This window comes from Neophocaena asiaeorientalis, unplaced genomic scaffold (genome assembly GCF_003031525.2).
Source record: "Neophocaena asiaeorientalis asiaeorientalis breed wild unplaced genomic scaffold, Neophocaena_asiaeorientalis_V1.1 scaffold69, whole genome shotgun sequence".
Lineage (NCBI taxonomy): Eukaryota > Metazoa > Chordata > Mammalia > Artiodactyla > Phocoenidae > Neophocaena > Neophocaena asiaeorientalis.
The window spans coordinates 5,720,425-5,736,474 of NW_020174373.1; the positions used below are offsets into that span (position 1 = coordinate 5,720,425).

At 49.6% G+C, this 16,050-nt stretch overlaps 1 protein-coding gene across 1 annotated transcript in view; it reads left to right on the forward strand.

The window, feature by feature from the left end:
- The window catches only part of TBL1X (transducin beta like 1 X-linked), a 145,840-nt gene that overhangs the window by 108,564 nt on the left and 21,226 nt on the right, over window positions 1–16,050 (forward strand). The window contains 2 exon segments of the mRNA XM_024756279.1: window positions 12,608–12,753; window positions 15,917–16,049. Coding sequence (XP_024612047.1) covers window positions 12,608–12,753; window positions 15,917–16,049 — 279 coding nt within the window.

Below are 16,050 nucleotides of genomic sequence, written 5' to 3' on the forward strand. Positions count from 1 at the left end.
CTATTTTTAACAAGGTCCTCCTGGTATTTCTTTTGGGCGCCATCCAAGCAGTTCCATTTTACGCTGAATTCCATGTTACGGCAGGTCAGTGAGAACAGGTCTGCAGCTCATAAAGCCACCTCCCTGCACTCAGTTTTTTCTCCAGCAAGATACTGGAGAATTGGGACAGTATGGGAGAGCTGAGTCTCGGGGATTTTTTTTTTTTTTTTTTAAGATAAACACATGGAAGTGTAGAGTTGTTATGAACACGTATAGTGATGTAGACTGAAAAATCAAAAAGAACTCTCAGCATATGTTTGTGCTTTTTACCATGGGTAAAACTAGAGTTTACGGTTATAAATTGCTTCCCGGGCAGAAAACGTAATCCTCTGGGGAGATGAATCCATCACTTCCAAAAAGAAGAAGTGAACTGGTAATACATCGGCCCCCAGAGATGAGGGTATGATTTCTTTTTCTCCCGCCTTTTCTGTTTACATCTTCTCACTCTGTGTGTGTGCATGTGTGCGTGTCTGTGTGTGTGTGTGTGTGTGTGTGTCTGTGTTCCTCTGTTTGATTTATTTGGTCCAGCTCGCTCTGGACCACCCTCAGCCTCTCTCCCGTCTTTATTTTTTTCGGTACTGTCCCCACCCGCACACCTGAGTCACCCGGTCCCCCCACCCTCCTCGCCCCCCAAGAGGAAGGCGGGCCGCTTTGCAGGCAGCTGCAGTGCTGTTAGAGAAAGCTTTGTGATCCGTGAAGTACTGACAGAGGAGAAGCTGAGCTGACTGCGCCGTGCCCAGGGATGTTACAGAAGTAAGGAAGTGCTACGTGTTCCTTAGCAGTCCACAGTTTCGTTTTCAGAACGACCCCATCGTCAAATCCCGGTGGCCAGTTGGACTGGATGAGTGTGTTGACCAGTGGCTGCTTGGTGGTCGTTAATCTTAGGGCTGGAGCGACGGCCAGAGCCACTGACCTCTCTCTCTCGAGGTGGCTTTTGCCGGCACGTGGAAATCGTATTACAGTCTTCCCATGCACAGACTCTCACATGTGTGCTTTCACTTCCTGTCCAGTAGGGGGCACCCCCACCAAGCTCCTCCCCCTCCGTTATGTTCATAAAGCCGTGGTCCCGGTTCCTCTCTCTGTTTCTTGGCGTCTGGTCTCTGCATGTGATAAGGTTTCTTGTGGCCCTGGTGGCCTGGCGTGGCCGCTTCCCACTGGAGTTGTAAGTAATGGCTTCTTCTTTCCATGGCCTTCATCTCTCCGTGTCATCACTCACTCACCTCCATAAATTAAAATCCCGTGGGTTTGATTGGGACAATAAGGTCATTTTTTCCTCTGCCTAGAATTTTAGAATTGAAAGGGACCTTGGAGATCGCCTAAGTCCACCTGTTTGTTGGTCAGAAAAGGAAGCCGGGGAAGCAAGTGAGGGCAGCCCCAGGCCTCGGAGCACATGGGTGAAGTGTGTTCTCTCTGTGAACAAAAAGGAACAGTACCAGGGCTTCCCTGGCGCAGTGGTTGAGAGTCCGTCTGCCGATGCAGGGGACACGGGTTCGTGCCCCGGTCCGGGAAGATCCCACGTGCCACGGAGCGGCTGGGCCCGTGAGCCATGGCCGCTGAGCCTGCGCGTCTGGAGCCTGTGCTCCGCAATGGGAGAGGCCACAACAGTGAGAGGCCCACGTAAAGAAACAGTAGCAAACTCCTACACCACTGCATCTGACTTTGCTGTCTCTTGTTCCTAATATAGTTTTCTTCATACACTTCGTCTTTGTTTGCCTCTTTAACCTGGAAAGCATTCCGTCTAGTTTCTGCAACGTAGGCCTTGTTTGCAACTTATTTCGTTGAAATTTGAAATATAAATGGTATTAACTGATAAGATGATTTTCTTCCTCTTTTTAAAAAGGATACCATTTTGAATCATTCAGAGGTTTCTAAACAACTTCCAGTAGTGTCTGGTGTGTGGGTTAAGAGAATGGACTCAGAGATCAGATGGCCACTTGCTAGCTGTGTGCCCTCGGGGAAATCACTTTTAACTGCTCTGTGACTCAATTTCCCCATCTGTAATAGGGATTTATTAAGACTAACTCATAGGTTGTTGTCAACTCGCTAACCTAATTCATGAAAAGGGCTGATACACGTAATAAGCACTTAATATCATTACCTTTATGATTAACTATTATTATTCTCAAATAACGTGATGGGTTTTTAATTCTGGAATAGACATATGGCCAAGAGCCCTCTTTGGTGTTTTGAGACTGTTGCTTGTATGACATCTTCATCTAAAAGCTGTTTTCCCGAAACTGAGTTATTTGTAGTGAGGTGGATGGGCCTAGAGACTGTCATACGGAGTGAAGTAAGTCAGAAACAGGAAAACAAATACCGTATGCTAACACGTATATATGGAATCTAGAAAAAAAAAATGGTTCTGAAGACCCCAGGGGCAGGACAGGAATAAAGACGCAGACGTAGAGAATGGACTTGAGGACACGGGGAGGGGGAAGGGTAAGCTGTGACAAAGTGAGAGAGTGGCATGGACATACATACACTACCAAACGTAAAACAGACAGCTAGTGGGAAGCAGCCGCATAGCACAGGGAGATCAGCTCCGTGCTTCGTGACCACCTAGAGGGGTGGGATAGGGAGGGTGGAAGGGAGACGCAAGAGGGAGGGGATATGGGGATATAGGTATGCATATAGCTGATTCACTTTGTTGTACAGCAGAGACTAACACACCATTGTAAAGCAATTATACTCCAATAAAGATGTTAAAAAAATTAAAGCTGTTTTCCCTCTCTTACGCCGTTGCACCTAAATCCTTCATTCTTGTACTTCTCCCTAAAGTCTTTCATTCTGAAAACAATGAGGACTCAGTTTTATTCAGTTTCTCACCCCCCTTCATCTGCATCAGCTTCACCAGTGTCTCTCAGCCATTCTACCAATCCATCTTCAGCCCCAGCTGCCGTACTGAGGAAGGTGCTCTGTGTTATCAGGTGAATCCAGACGGGCTTCCTGCCTTCAAGGAGCATCAGCCTTCTCAGGAGCTAGGAGACGAATGGGGATAAAGAGGATGCTGCCCACTGTGCCACGGCAAGATGGAAGAATGGGGAGGCTGCCGCGGGAGCTGGGAGGAGAGAGCGGCCGTCTCCTAGCGAGAGGACAAAGAGCAAGGATGCGCGGCCACAGGCCTGGGGACTGAGAGGTCTCAGCAGTAAGGGAGAGGGAATGGAGCAGCAGGGTCGCTCAGCCTGACACCACTGGCATCGAGACTGGATCATTCTTTGGCTTGGAGAGCTGTGCTGTGCATTGTAGGTGTTTAGCAGCCTCCCTGGTCTCTACCTACTAGCCGACAGCACACACATTACACAGCCCCTGGTGATGAGCAGAGATGTTCCCAGATACCGCCCAGCATCTTCCTCTGGCAGATGGAACCGCCCTCGCTTGAAAAGCACGCACTGTTCTGGACCAAGAGAACAGAGTACAAGCAGAGCCATCCTGCAGGAAGGCAGGTACGCGCTTCTAGCAAAACCAGCCTGGAGAAGCAGTGAGATAAGGCCAAGCTTAAAACAGGGAATGAGGGCTTCCCTGGTGGCACAGTGGTTGAGAATCTGCCTGCCAGTGCAGTGGACACGGGTTCGAGCCCTGGTCTGGGAGGATTCCACATGCCGCAGAGCAACTAGACCCGTGAGCCACAACTACTGAGCCTGCGCATCTGGAGCCTGTGCTCCGCGACAAGAGAGGCCGCGACAGTGAGAGGCCCGCGCACGGCGATGAAGAGTGGCCCCCGCTCACCACAACTAGAGAAAGCCCTCGCACAGAAACGAAGACCCAACACAGCCAAAAATAAATAAATAAATAAAATTTAAAAAAAAAAAACAAAAAACCACAGGGAATGAGAGGCCTCGAGGGCTATTCCCAGGCCTGCAGGCTCCTCACTGCTTTTGAGAAGGAGAGTAAGTCCTAGGTTCCTTGTGGTGCATCAGCCAGGTTACTGTGGTAGTTCTGTGTCCCATCAAACAGCACCTGGAAAGCCTGAACGCTGCTGCCTGGCACAGAGGAAGCACGGAGTAAATGTCAGCGGCTAGGCTGCTGCCGTTGTTACCACTGTTAAATCAGACAGCAGAAGGAGGTCTTAGTGCCCTTGGGCTGCTGTAACAAAGCACTGCAGACTGAGTGGCTTATAAACACACACACTTGTTTCTCGCCGTTCTGGAGGCTGAGAAGTCCTGGGTGCCGGCAGATCCGGTGGGACCCGCTGACAGCCCAGCAAAGTGCTCTGGGAAGGAAGTTATATTTACTCCTACAAAGATAACTGTGGGAGTTTTTGCTCGTGTTGATATTAGGACTAATCCCATTCATGAGGACTCTGCCCTCATGACCTCACTGCCTCCCAAGGCCCCGCCACCTAATACCATCACCTTAGGAGGGTGGGTGTCAACATATGAATTTGGGGGAGACAAACATTCAGTCCGCAGCAGAAAGAAATGAAAGAGCACATATGGGAGGCCATGACATCTGCTTTTGTGTGGTCCGTGCGTGTGTACACATATATGTATACATACATATATCTACGTGTGTGTGTATATCTATATGTATACATATATATATCTACGTGTGTGTGTATATATGTATACATATATCTACGTCTGTGTGTGTCTGTGTATATTTATATGTATACATACATATATCTACGTGTGTGTATATCTATATGTATACATACATATATCTCCATGTGTGTATATCTATCTATATGTATACGTACGTATATCTCCGTGTGTGTGTGTCTATCTGTATGTATACGTACATATATCTCTGTGTGTGTGTGTGTGTCTATCTATCTATATGTATACGTACATATATCTCCGTGTGTGTGTATCTATCTATATGTATACGTACATATATCTCCGTGTGTGTGTCTATCTGTATGTACACATACATATATCTCCGTGTGTGTGTGTGTTTATCTATATGTATACGTACATATATCTCCGTGTGTGTGTGTGTCTATCTATCTATCTGTATGTACACATACATATATCTCCGTGTGTGTGTGTGTCTATCTATCTATCTGTATGTACACATACATATATCTCCGTGTGTGTGTGTGTCTATCTATCTATATGTACATATAGTAATCAAGTCGGTGCGCTTTTCCTGTAAAGGAGTAGATGGTAGATCTTTGGCTTTGTTGGCCGCACTAGCTCTGTTGCAGCTACTCAGCTCTGCCATCATAGTGTGAAAGGAGCCGTAGGCAATATATCAACTCATGCGCGTGGCTGTGTTCCAGTCAAACTTTATTTCTAGGCACAGGCAGCGTGGGCCTCAGCTTGCCTATCCCTGATCTAAATCATTTTCATATCGTGCCTATTGGCCTCGGATAGCTGTCAGTATTCCAGGTATAAAGTCCATTAAGTACTTTATAAAGATTCTGCGTTGTAGTGCCTCAAATCGGTGCCCTTGGTATTTGTTCCAGCTGAAGATGCAGAACCGACGGCACGGCTGCCTAAGTATTCCATGTCTGCTTTTCTCTGCCGGATGAGCAGTGTTTCTAAGGGCCGTGAGTGATCCTTTAGCAGGTTTTGCTGATGAATGAGGCCAACATTAATGGGGCAGGACGGTTCAGTGCACAACTCGAATGGTTTGGGAAGCCATTTCTGAAAAGAGGTATGGTGTAGTGGTTTTGCATTAAACAAAGCACGTACTTTGTTTTAAATCTGTTTTTATTGCCTAGTTCACTCACCTGCTGCTTTCCTCTCTCATGAGGCGGTAGCACCTTTCACCCTAAATGGGAAGGATTTTACTCTCCAAGATCTTTTTTTTTTTTTTAATTTACTGTTTTTATTGAAGTATAGTTGATTTACAATATTGTGTTCGTTTCAGGTGTACAGCAAAGTGATTTGACATGTGTAGAGAGATGTATATATATCTACATAGATATGTATATATACTCTTTAAAAAAATTCGATTCCACTATAATTTATTACAAGATATTGACTGTAGTTCCCTGTGCTCTACAGCAGGTCCTTGTTGGTTATCTGTTTGATGTATACTAGTGTGTATCTGTTAGTCCCATCCTCCTAATTTAGCCCTTCCCATCTTCCCCTTTGGTAGCCATAACTTTGTTTTCTATGTCTGTGAGTCTCTTTCTGTTTTGTAAATAAGTTCCTTTGCACTATTTTTTTAGATTCCACATACAAGTGGTATCGTATGGTATTTGTCTCTGTCTGATTTACTTACCTTAGTGTGATCATGTCTAGGGCCATCCATGTTGCTACAAATGGCATGCTTTCGTTCTTTTTTGTGGCTGAGTACTATTCCATTGTGTGCACACCGCGTCTTCTTTATCCATTCCTCTACTGATGGACACCTAGGTTGCTTCCATGCCTTGGCTGTTGTGAATAGTACTGCAGTGAACATCGGGGTGCAGGCATCTTTTCAGATTAGTTACTCTTGAAGGTCTTACTGTGCTTTATAAAAAACGTAGTGCTTGTGTTAAACCTTTCCCAGTTTATCATGATGATACCCTTTTTTCTCCTCGGAAGTATCTTCACTTCGTCTGGCTATCCCCCGTTACCGTGTGTTATCTGAATTCCGTCACGCGCTTTTCGATGGCAGCAGTCCACCCACGGTGTTTATAAATGCAGCAGAAGTGTGAGTAGACTAGACCTGTGGATTGTGTCCTTTTGGGGGGTGTGCTTCCTCTGGGTCATTGGTTGTCTGCCATGGTTAGGGTGAGTTAGGCAATATCTGTAGACCTTTCTGGTTGTCATGTCCGGGCGGAGGCTTGCTACTAGCATCTAGCGTGTAGAGGGACTTCCCTGGCGGTCCAGTGGTCAGGAATCGGCACTTTCACCTCCGTGGCCGCAGGTTCCGTCCCCTGGTTGGGGAACTAAGATCCTGCAAGCAGCACGGTGCAGCCAAAAAAAAAAAAAATCTACCGTGTAGAGACCAGGGATGCTGCTAAACATCAGGACAGCGCCCCTTCCAACTCCCCGGCCCAACAAAGAATGGTTTGGCCCAAATGTCAGTCATGCCACAGCTGAGAAACCTTCCTGAGGAGAGATTCATCGGGGAAGCCTCTTGCTTAGCAGGAGGCAAGTCTGCGGGCTTCAGCGGCGGCTCCAGGCTGCCCGAGCAGTGGGCACCAAGGACGCTCACACTGAGCCGTCCCAGGAATCTTTCATCAAGGTGCCACCAAACTCTGTATTCTGCCCCTGTTTACCAGCTTCCACACCTGCCATTGAGCCAGTTCTGAGCATTTCCATCTCTGTCACTGACATCCGGTTCTCTGTTCCTCCCAGTGTCTTGTTGGGGAGAAGAAGGGATGCATTGAAAGCCGGGGGACAGCTGAGGAGGCGTAAGGCACACAAGTCATAGCACTGGCAGACTGAAATCGAATATGCTCATTAGCCCTGGAGTCTCGTTGGGAGGGGTGGGGCGCTGCTGGTGGCATATGGAGGCTGGCCACCCCCAACACAGGGGCATCCTTCCTGGAGATGCCAGTCTTCCAAGGTGGCGCATTACACGGCACCTTGGCACAGGGCAGCAACCGTGACCTAAGAGGAACTGCTCAAGCAGGCCTCCCCGACAGAGGCTGAGAACGTCCCCCTGTTGCACGGTGAATGAATTCCAGAACCGGGAAGTACCCTAGCGACATCAGTTGTCCTCATTGCATGGACAAGGCAACGTGGAAAAGGGATGTTTCCACTAGTTCATGGTCTTCTATCTAGATTAACAAGCATCTGCGGGGGCTTCCCTGGTGGCGCAGTGGTTGAGAGTCCGCCTGCCGATGCAGGGGACACGGGTTTGTGCCCCGGTCCGGGAGGATCCCACGTGCCACGGAGCCGCTGGGCCCGTGAGCCATGGCCGCTGAGCCTGCGCGTCCGGATCCTGTGCTCCGCAACGGGAGAGGCCACAGCAGTGAGAGGCCCGCGTACCGCAAAAAAAAAAAAGCATCTGTGGAAACCATGTAAATGTCCATCGACAGATGAATGGGGTAAAGAAGATGTGGTACATATATATGATGGATTACTTACTACCCAGCCATAAAAAAGAATGAAGTAATGCCATTTGCAGCAACGTGGATGGACCTAGAGATGATTATACTAAGTGAAGTGAGTCAGACAGGGAAAGACAAATACCATATGATATCACTTCTATGTGGAATCTAAAATATGACACAAATGAACCTATCTACAAAACAGAAACAGACTCACAGACATAGAGAACAGATTTGTGGTTGCCAAGGTGGAGGGTGGGGAAGGGATTGAGTGGGAATTTGGGATTAGGAGATGCAAACTATTATATGTAGAATGGATAAACAACAAGGTATAGTACAGGGAACTATATTTAATGTTCTGTGACAGATCATAATGGAAAAGAATATATACATGTATAACTGAGTCACTTTGCTGTACAGAAGAAACTCACACAACATTGTAAGTCAGCTATCCTTCAATAAAATTTTTTTTTAAATCTTGTGATAAACCATAATGGGAGAGAATATGAAAAAGAATGTGTGTATGTATAATGGAACCACTTTGCTGTACAGCAGAAATTAACACAGCATTGTAAATCAGCTAGACTTCAATTAAAAATAAATTTAAACTAGAAGAAGTCTCTGTGTTCCTGCTGCTCTCGCCTCTGATTCTCCCTTCAGCTCCTTGAGGTACTCCTTAGCCCCACGTGGTAGTGAAGGAAACGGAGGCCCAGCCCAGTGAAGTGGCCTGGCCCAGACCCTCAGGTCCTGTGTGGCTGAGCAAGGACAGAACCCAGGACTCCTGACACTGTCTGCCTGGCCCTCCCACTCGCCTTGATGAAATCTGGTTGGCCAGAAATGAAGAAGAAAGTCTCAAAAACAAATGGACTGAAAGCAACCATTGATTTGGAGGCCACACATAGATCTGTCCAAAGAAATGCAGCTAATGTAAATTTAAACAAATAGGAGGACTCTTTTCAGCAGTGGCATGGAACATTACAGCAAGGGTTTGAAGATAACCTAGCTTCCAGTCATGATTTACTGTCATCTCCAATAGCGGACCCAAGTGTTCAAGGTCATGGTTCCCTTATAGAGCTTTATCCTCCTTAGTCATCATTTTGCTTTAGTGGGGGGACATTCCTTCTAGCAGATGGCTTTCAGCCCTCCTCTTTGCAGAAGGCTCAGACTCACACACACACCCCCATTCGTCTTCAGTGCTCCATCCCCTTCTTTCAGCCATCCTTCACTGAGTATCGTCATCAGCATGTTCTAGAAATGGAATCTACTTTGAAGAGCAGTATCACGGGGAGAGATAAGAAAGTTATGCAACCAAACTATATACCCAACCCAGATAAAGAGAGCAATCAAGGACGTATTCAAGTCTTGGCTTAGAAGTGGGTTTGCACCCAGTTCTTTTCAAGGTGCCTGCACTGTATCTGTGGCTGCTCCTGATCCAGAGCCGCTGGTGGTCCAGCTGGGAATGGACTTGGCATCCACCTGGAGAATTTAAGAATTTTGGTTCCTGTGCCTGTGGGTCTCAGAGTAAGTAAGGTTAAAAAGGTGAACCTTGGAGTCACGTAGTCTAGAGTTGAAATTCTAGTTCAGCCTCTCATCACATGTATGGACCTTGGACAGGTTATCTTATTTCTCCAGCATGTGTCCTTCTCATGTGTAAAACAGCAACACCAACTCTGAACAGCTGCTCTGAAGATTGAGATAATGGACACAAAGTGCCCAGGTTTGATTAAAGGTGGTAAGGTAGTCAGAATCTGCTGTGTTTCATGTGACTTAAGTAGCATTGCCAACAAATATCCTGTATTATTAACACATATATGTGGAACCTAGAAAAATGGTACAGATGAACCGGTTTGCAGGGCAGAAATAGAAACATAGATGTAGGGAACAAATGTATGGACCTCAAGGGGGGAAAGTGGCAGGGGTGGTGGTGTGATTAATTAGGAGATTGGGACTGACATGGATACACTAATATGTATAAAATGGATAACTAATAAGAACCTGCTGTATTAAAAAATCAATAAAATAAAATTCAAAAGTAGCATTTTTATGGCCCTGTGTTACTTGAGGGAATAAATGAGTGGGTGAACAGATGAATGAAATAATACTTCTGCAGACTGAATTTTGTATTTCCCTTCCGAACACACACACACACACACTCACACACACACACACACACACAAATACATATGCTGAAGCATAATCCCCAGTGTGATATTTGGAGGCAGAGACTTTAGGAGGTGATTAGGTCATGGGGATGGGGCCCTCGTGAATGGGATTGGTGCCCTTCTAAGAGGCCGCATGGAGCTCTCTTGCTCCTTCCACCTTGTGAGGTTACAGGGAAAAGACAGTCATCTGTGGACCAGGAAGTGGGCTCTCACCAGACACTGAATTTGCCAGTACCTTGATCTTGGACTTCAGCCTCCGGAACTGTGAGAAATAAATGTCTGATGCTGACACCACCCAGTGTGTGGTGTTTAGTTATAGCAGCTGTAACGGACTAAGACATGCACCAAAAGCTTGACTTTTCTCCCACAGCTGCTCCATCAGTCACTGAGATGTATTTGTCGGGAGCCCTGGTCACAGTCAAAGCTGTGCTCTGGTGGAACACTCTGTAGAAGTTTCTAGGTGGAGTTGTGTGGTGGGCTGCAATTGGTGTCCTACTGCCTGAGTTTGGAGCTAGTGACTGGGGTCTGTCAGTTACCCTCGGGAGATCTCAGGACCCGATCCTTAAAAGGGAGAAAAGGGAACGAGGGAATGACTGCAGAGGGTTACGGAATTAGGAGGAAATCCTTGGAGCAATGCCTGACTGAGAGAGTGTATACTGTGTAAGGGCTGGCAGGTGTTACTTTATTACTACCGCGGCGGGCGTAGTCCTGTACTAGACCTTGTGAAGATACCAGGAGGATAACAAATGGCTCTCAGTCCAGTGTCCTGTCCCATCAGCTGGTGGAGACACGAATGGAAGAGATGGTAGGAGCCAGGTGGGCGGGGCTGTCATCCAGGAAGAATTCTTATGAGAGAGAAGCCATTGTGGCCCGGAGTATATAGCGATGAGCCCATGCGATGGGGAGTCCGGCCAAGAACCCACTCGGTCCTGCTCCATCCATTGACCTCAGATTTTTCTAGTCTACCCCTTGCCGGAACATGAGTGATAAAAGCTTAGAGATTAAGACCGTGCACAGGGTGGCAGAGACTCGGGGGGATAGAGTCATTGGTTAACACAGGGGTGGGTGGTTCTGTTCTGGCAGGAGTGGGTAGGGGAACGGAGGGCAGTGAGAGAGAAAACAAGTTAGAGGGAGAAGGGAAGGCTGACTGCAAAGGGCGTTTGTTCATGTCCTTCAGAGAGTAAGAGCAGAGGGACTCTGCGGGGAGAGCCTCCGAGGTGCTCTCCTGTACAGTCTAATTTAGGGGGTTACAGTGCATAAAGAAATGTACACAAGTTGATAGCAGCTGCGGTGCTACTCCTGAAATAAGTATCAAGTGTCTGTTTTATATATTCTTAATAATGAGGCCACGAGCGGCAGGTGGGCTGAGCAACAGGGATTGGAGAGAGAAAGGGACGCAGATGCAGACAGAGCTCTTCTCGCCTGAGGGAACCTTCCCATCTGCTGAGCATTTTGTTCATTGCAAAGGCTGGTTGTGTTTTGGTAACGAAAGGCAGAAGCACGGAGGATGTTGACTCTGATGGAGGACGGGGGGGCCCGCTGGGTTGATGAATGTGAGTGTGGCTCGAGAGGCGGGGAGACCTCCGCCAGCCCCCCGCCAGCACGTAGGATGAGCCAGGGGTGATGGGAGGGCGCTCGTGGCGGAGACACCTTGGGAGTGGGCTGCCCGGGACCCACACAGGTGAGGGTCTGACAGAGCAAAAGGCAGCCTGAGCCTCGGACCCGCAGCCCTGTCCCCCATGGCCCCGCAGCTCCCCCTGCCCTGCCCCGTGCCCTCCTTTATTGAAATAGGCATTGTTTGCGACCTGCAGTCACCGTCCTGACTTTCCTCCCGACGTTTGCATCCAAGCAGCTCCATCCACACCTTATCTACGAGCCCCTCTCACTTGCCCAGTGTTGTCAGCAGCTTCCTACAGAGGCACTTGCTGAGGGGTGCTAGGGGAGGAAGGGGGAAACCCAGCACCTCTTAGCCAAGGGGCTTGCCCAGTTTTTTGGTAAAAGGACCCAAGACCACACCACTGAGTCCGGACCAACCTCTTTTTCTTTGGACAGTTGGTGGTGAGATTCATGTGCCGTGAGCACTGCAGGGAGGGTGCAGGCAGACGTGAGCCTGAACTTCTGGGAGGAGCCCCGCAAAGCCAGGCCGAGAGCCCCGCCGTCTGACTGCTGTAACAGCAACCTTGAACCCGGGCCGCCACGGGCCTGTTTTGCTTTTAAAACGCGGAAAGGTCTCTACCTTTACAGCTGTTTCCCGTCCCGTGCAAGCAGAGGCCTGCCTTGGTCTGCGTCTCTCCCTCTCGCTGCCGGATCCTGCCCACGACACCCCACATCGCAGGCCGGGCATCCTCCGGCCACGTCCCTTCCGCTATTAAGCGCGTTGACATCAGCGGTGCCGCCTTCTAGGTCTCAGTGGCTGTGCCTTCCGCCCTTGGTCCAGGCTTCACGGAACGCTGGCCTCCCTGTCTTGCTGCAGGTTTTTCGCACTCGGCGTTCACGTTCGGTATCGAGAGCCACATAAGCCAGTCCAACATCAATGGGACTCTCGTGCCACCGGCTGCCCTCATCTCCATCCTGCAGAAGGGCCTGCAGTATGTGGAGGCCGAGATCAGCATCAACGAGGTACGTGCACCCCCGGGGCGGGCCCAGGCTGCGCGCGCGCGCTGGGAAGACACATCACCTTAGCACACGGTTCCCCGCCATCTCTCACGGTCGGTTAGGGTTCCTTCTCTCTTTGCGGTAAATACTTTCTTCAGTGGGGGATGGCACTTCTGTTGTACCCAAGGAGCAATCTTCCGAGGCCCTTCAGGTGGTTGTGTCGTTTTCCATATCCATGCGCACATCTCCGGCTGTGGACTGACGTCACACTACGTTGCCAAATGGGGAAAACACGCAGCAGATCCGCAGCTGCTTTATACGCTCATCCCTGGGTATGCACCGGGGATCGGTTCCACGACCTGCCGCAGGTACCAGAATCCGCAGTGCTCAGGTCCCACAGTTGGCCCTCCTGTATCCGCAGATTCCACATCCGCGGATTCTACCAGCCGCGGATGGTAAACGTAGTAGTAAATGTGTTGGGGGAAAAAAAAAAATCCACGTATAGTGGACCTTGCCAGTTCAGACCTGTGTTGTTCAAGGGTCAGGGGTACTTCAGGACAGGTGTGGGCCTTGCACGTGCACAGAAAACGCCCTCCCCCCTGGAATATTTTGAGCAGTTCAGTCGAAGAGGGATCCTGGGAAACATTTGCCTAGAATCTGTGCTTCGTGTGGACCCGACAGAGGGCACAGCCAGAGACCACGGAGGACAGATGAGGACTGTTGTGTTCGAGAGGATTCCAAGGGATGGTTTTGTTACCCGTTGAAGAGCTGCAGGGGAAGGGGGCAGTTGTATCCATAATTGTAAATTTAAGTCACTCCAATTTGTGTGTGTCCCCTCCCTCTTTATAGATTGGGGCACAGTGAGTCCTTGGGCCAACTTCATACCAATTTTTAAATGGGCTCTTTTGGTTGAAAACAGTGCCCGTCTCCTCTGTTCTGTTTTGCTCTTGGGATCGTCCTGTGAAGATGCCCGGGGCCTCCTGTGATGTCCGAGGCCTCCCTTGCATCTCAGTCTGAGCCCCTCTTGCTTTCACCGCACTTCCCGCCGTCTCGCCTTCTTTCTGCCCTCGTTTCTCCCACCTCGGTCTGGCACGCTGCTCGGCTCCAACTTCCCGTCTCCTGTCACGGTCCATCCTGCACAGCTGACGCCGTCCACTGCCCACATGCCCCTCTTTACCACCAAGTGTCCCCTTCCCAGGCCACACCACCCTCGGGCCCGTCTTCCTGAACCCTTCCAGTTTCCTCCATCCCCTCTCCCTCTGCACTGCTCTCACCCTTACAAGCCTGTCTTTTTTCTTTTCTTAACATCTCTATTGGAGTACAATTGCTTTACAATGGTGTGTTAGTTTCTGCTGTATAACAAAGTGAATCAGTTACACATATACATATGTTCCCCTATGTCTTCCCTCTTGCGTCTGCCTCACAAGCCTGTCTTATGCATAGCATTTAACTCCACTTTCTCTTCAGCTTTTAAAACTACGGAAGGAATGTATCTTGTGTTCTCTCACGTGTATTCCTCTGCTGTTTTCCAAAACCCCACATCCTTAAAAACACCTGAGTGTCTGCCTACCCTGTGCTCTTTCTTGCCTAACAACGGGCAGTCTCCTCTTTCCTCGTCTTACATTGGGTGCCTGGGATCTTCCACCAGCAACTTGAGGCCCCGTCGCGTCTCTCTTTCCACAAAACAGACAAGTGTGGGGATAGGGTTACAGGACCCCAGAGGCCCCACCGGCTCTCAGATTGTGTGATGCTGAGTGAGACTGGATTTCCCTTCCCCCTGCCCCTGCGGCCCCCTGCCCCAGTTTTCACGTCTTTCATCCGCAGAGAAGCCCCCATACCTTCTCTCTCTTGGCAATTCAAAGTCCGGTGTGTCCAGAGGAGAACGAAAGGTCATCTCATTTGTCACTTAGGTTTCGGGTAGTTAAAAGTGAAACAGTGTGCTTTTAGAGCTTAAACTAGAAGGTTTTTTGTCACCTTGGGCAGTTACAGCCTTTTGCAAAATCATCATCCATTTGGGGCTTGAACATACGAAGAAGGAAGGTGACGTAGAAGCCGGCTGACCAGTTGGTCAGCACTGGCCCCTCCATGGCTGGAACCCGGGCAGATGATGAGGTGACTGGCTACTTTTTCCCATGTTCTCTATTATTTTATATTGTTTCCCTTATTTTCAAGTATTGCATAGTAACCTGTAGTCAGCTGGGGTGATGTTCCGTTCACACACTGTGTTGCTGAAACTTAGGTCCTTCGGTTCTTCCTGATTTATGAGAAAACAGGCTAAAACGTGTTTGCACATCCCGTAGACACACTGAGAGGCTCTGAGTTTCGTGTGAGTGATATTTGGAGCGCTTTCTAAGGAAAGAACTCCCTCCTGTGTTGCTAAGTGTGTATGGAAATGTTTTCATTATCTATGGAAGCCAGAGACTCCCAGGAAGTTGGGAAAATAGGACTCGTCACTAAACAGTGCTGTTGTTAGAATATCATGGCTGTGTTAGTCTGTGCCCTGATCCCGGGAAGTCATTTCAGATGGTAGCAGATGTGTGTGTTTTAGTACATCAGACGGACAGATTAACATCAGGAAGCAGATCGTGAGCGGTGCAGGAATGTCTGATTTGGGCCTGCAGTCTCCGAAGAGACGTCTGTCCTATCAAAGGGGAGCGGCTCCACACTTGTCAGAGCGCCTGGGCGGGGTTTCCCACCCTCGGCACTCTTGACACTTGGGGGCCAGATCATTCCCTGCTACGGGGCCGTCCTGGGCCATGGGGGGTGTGGAGTAGCGTCCCTGGTCTCCACCCACTAGACGCCAGGAGCACCGCCACAGTCGTGACAACCAGAAATGCCTCCAGACTTGACCACATGTCCCCCGAGGCGGTAAAATCACCCCCCTGTTGAGGACCAGTGCGTCAGGGGTAGCCCTGTTGTCATGACAGGAAGTATCCGGATTCAGGTTGGTATTTACCGAGTGCTGGGTGCCCTCTGGCAGCAGCAGGCACACCGGGCCCTCTATGGACGCTCACTCTTGCCGGCCCCTGCCCGCCTGCGCGCTCCGGGATCCCTTGCCCTGGCTCAGGACGCCCGGTCCGGCCCCGCCTGCTCGGCGGCCCCTCGGCTCCCGGGATCCTGCGTGTCTGTCCCCGACGCGCACCCGTCTCGCTGGGAGCTGACATCTGTGCCTGGGCTCTGTCCGCAGGACGGCACGGTGTTCGACGGCCGCCCGATAGAGTCGCTGTCCCTGATTGACGCGGTGATGCCCGACGTGGTGCAGACGCGGCAGCAGGCCTTCCGGGAGAAGCTGGCGCAGCAGCAGGCCAGCGTGGCGGCCAC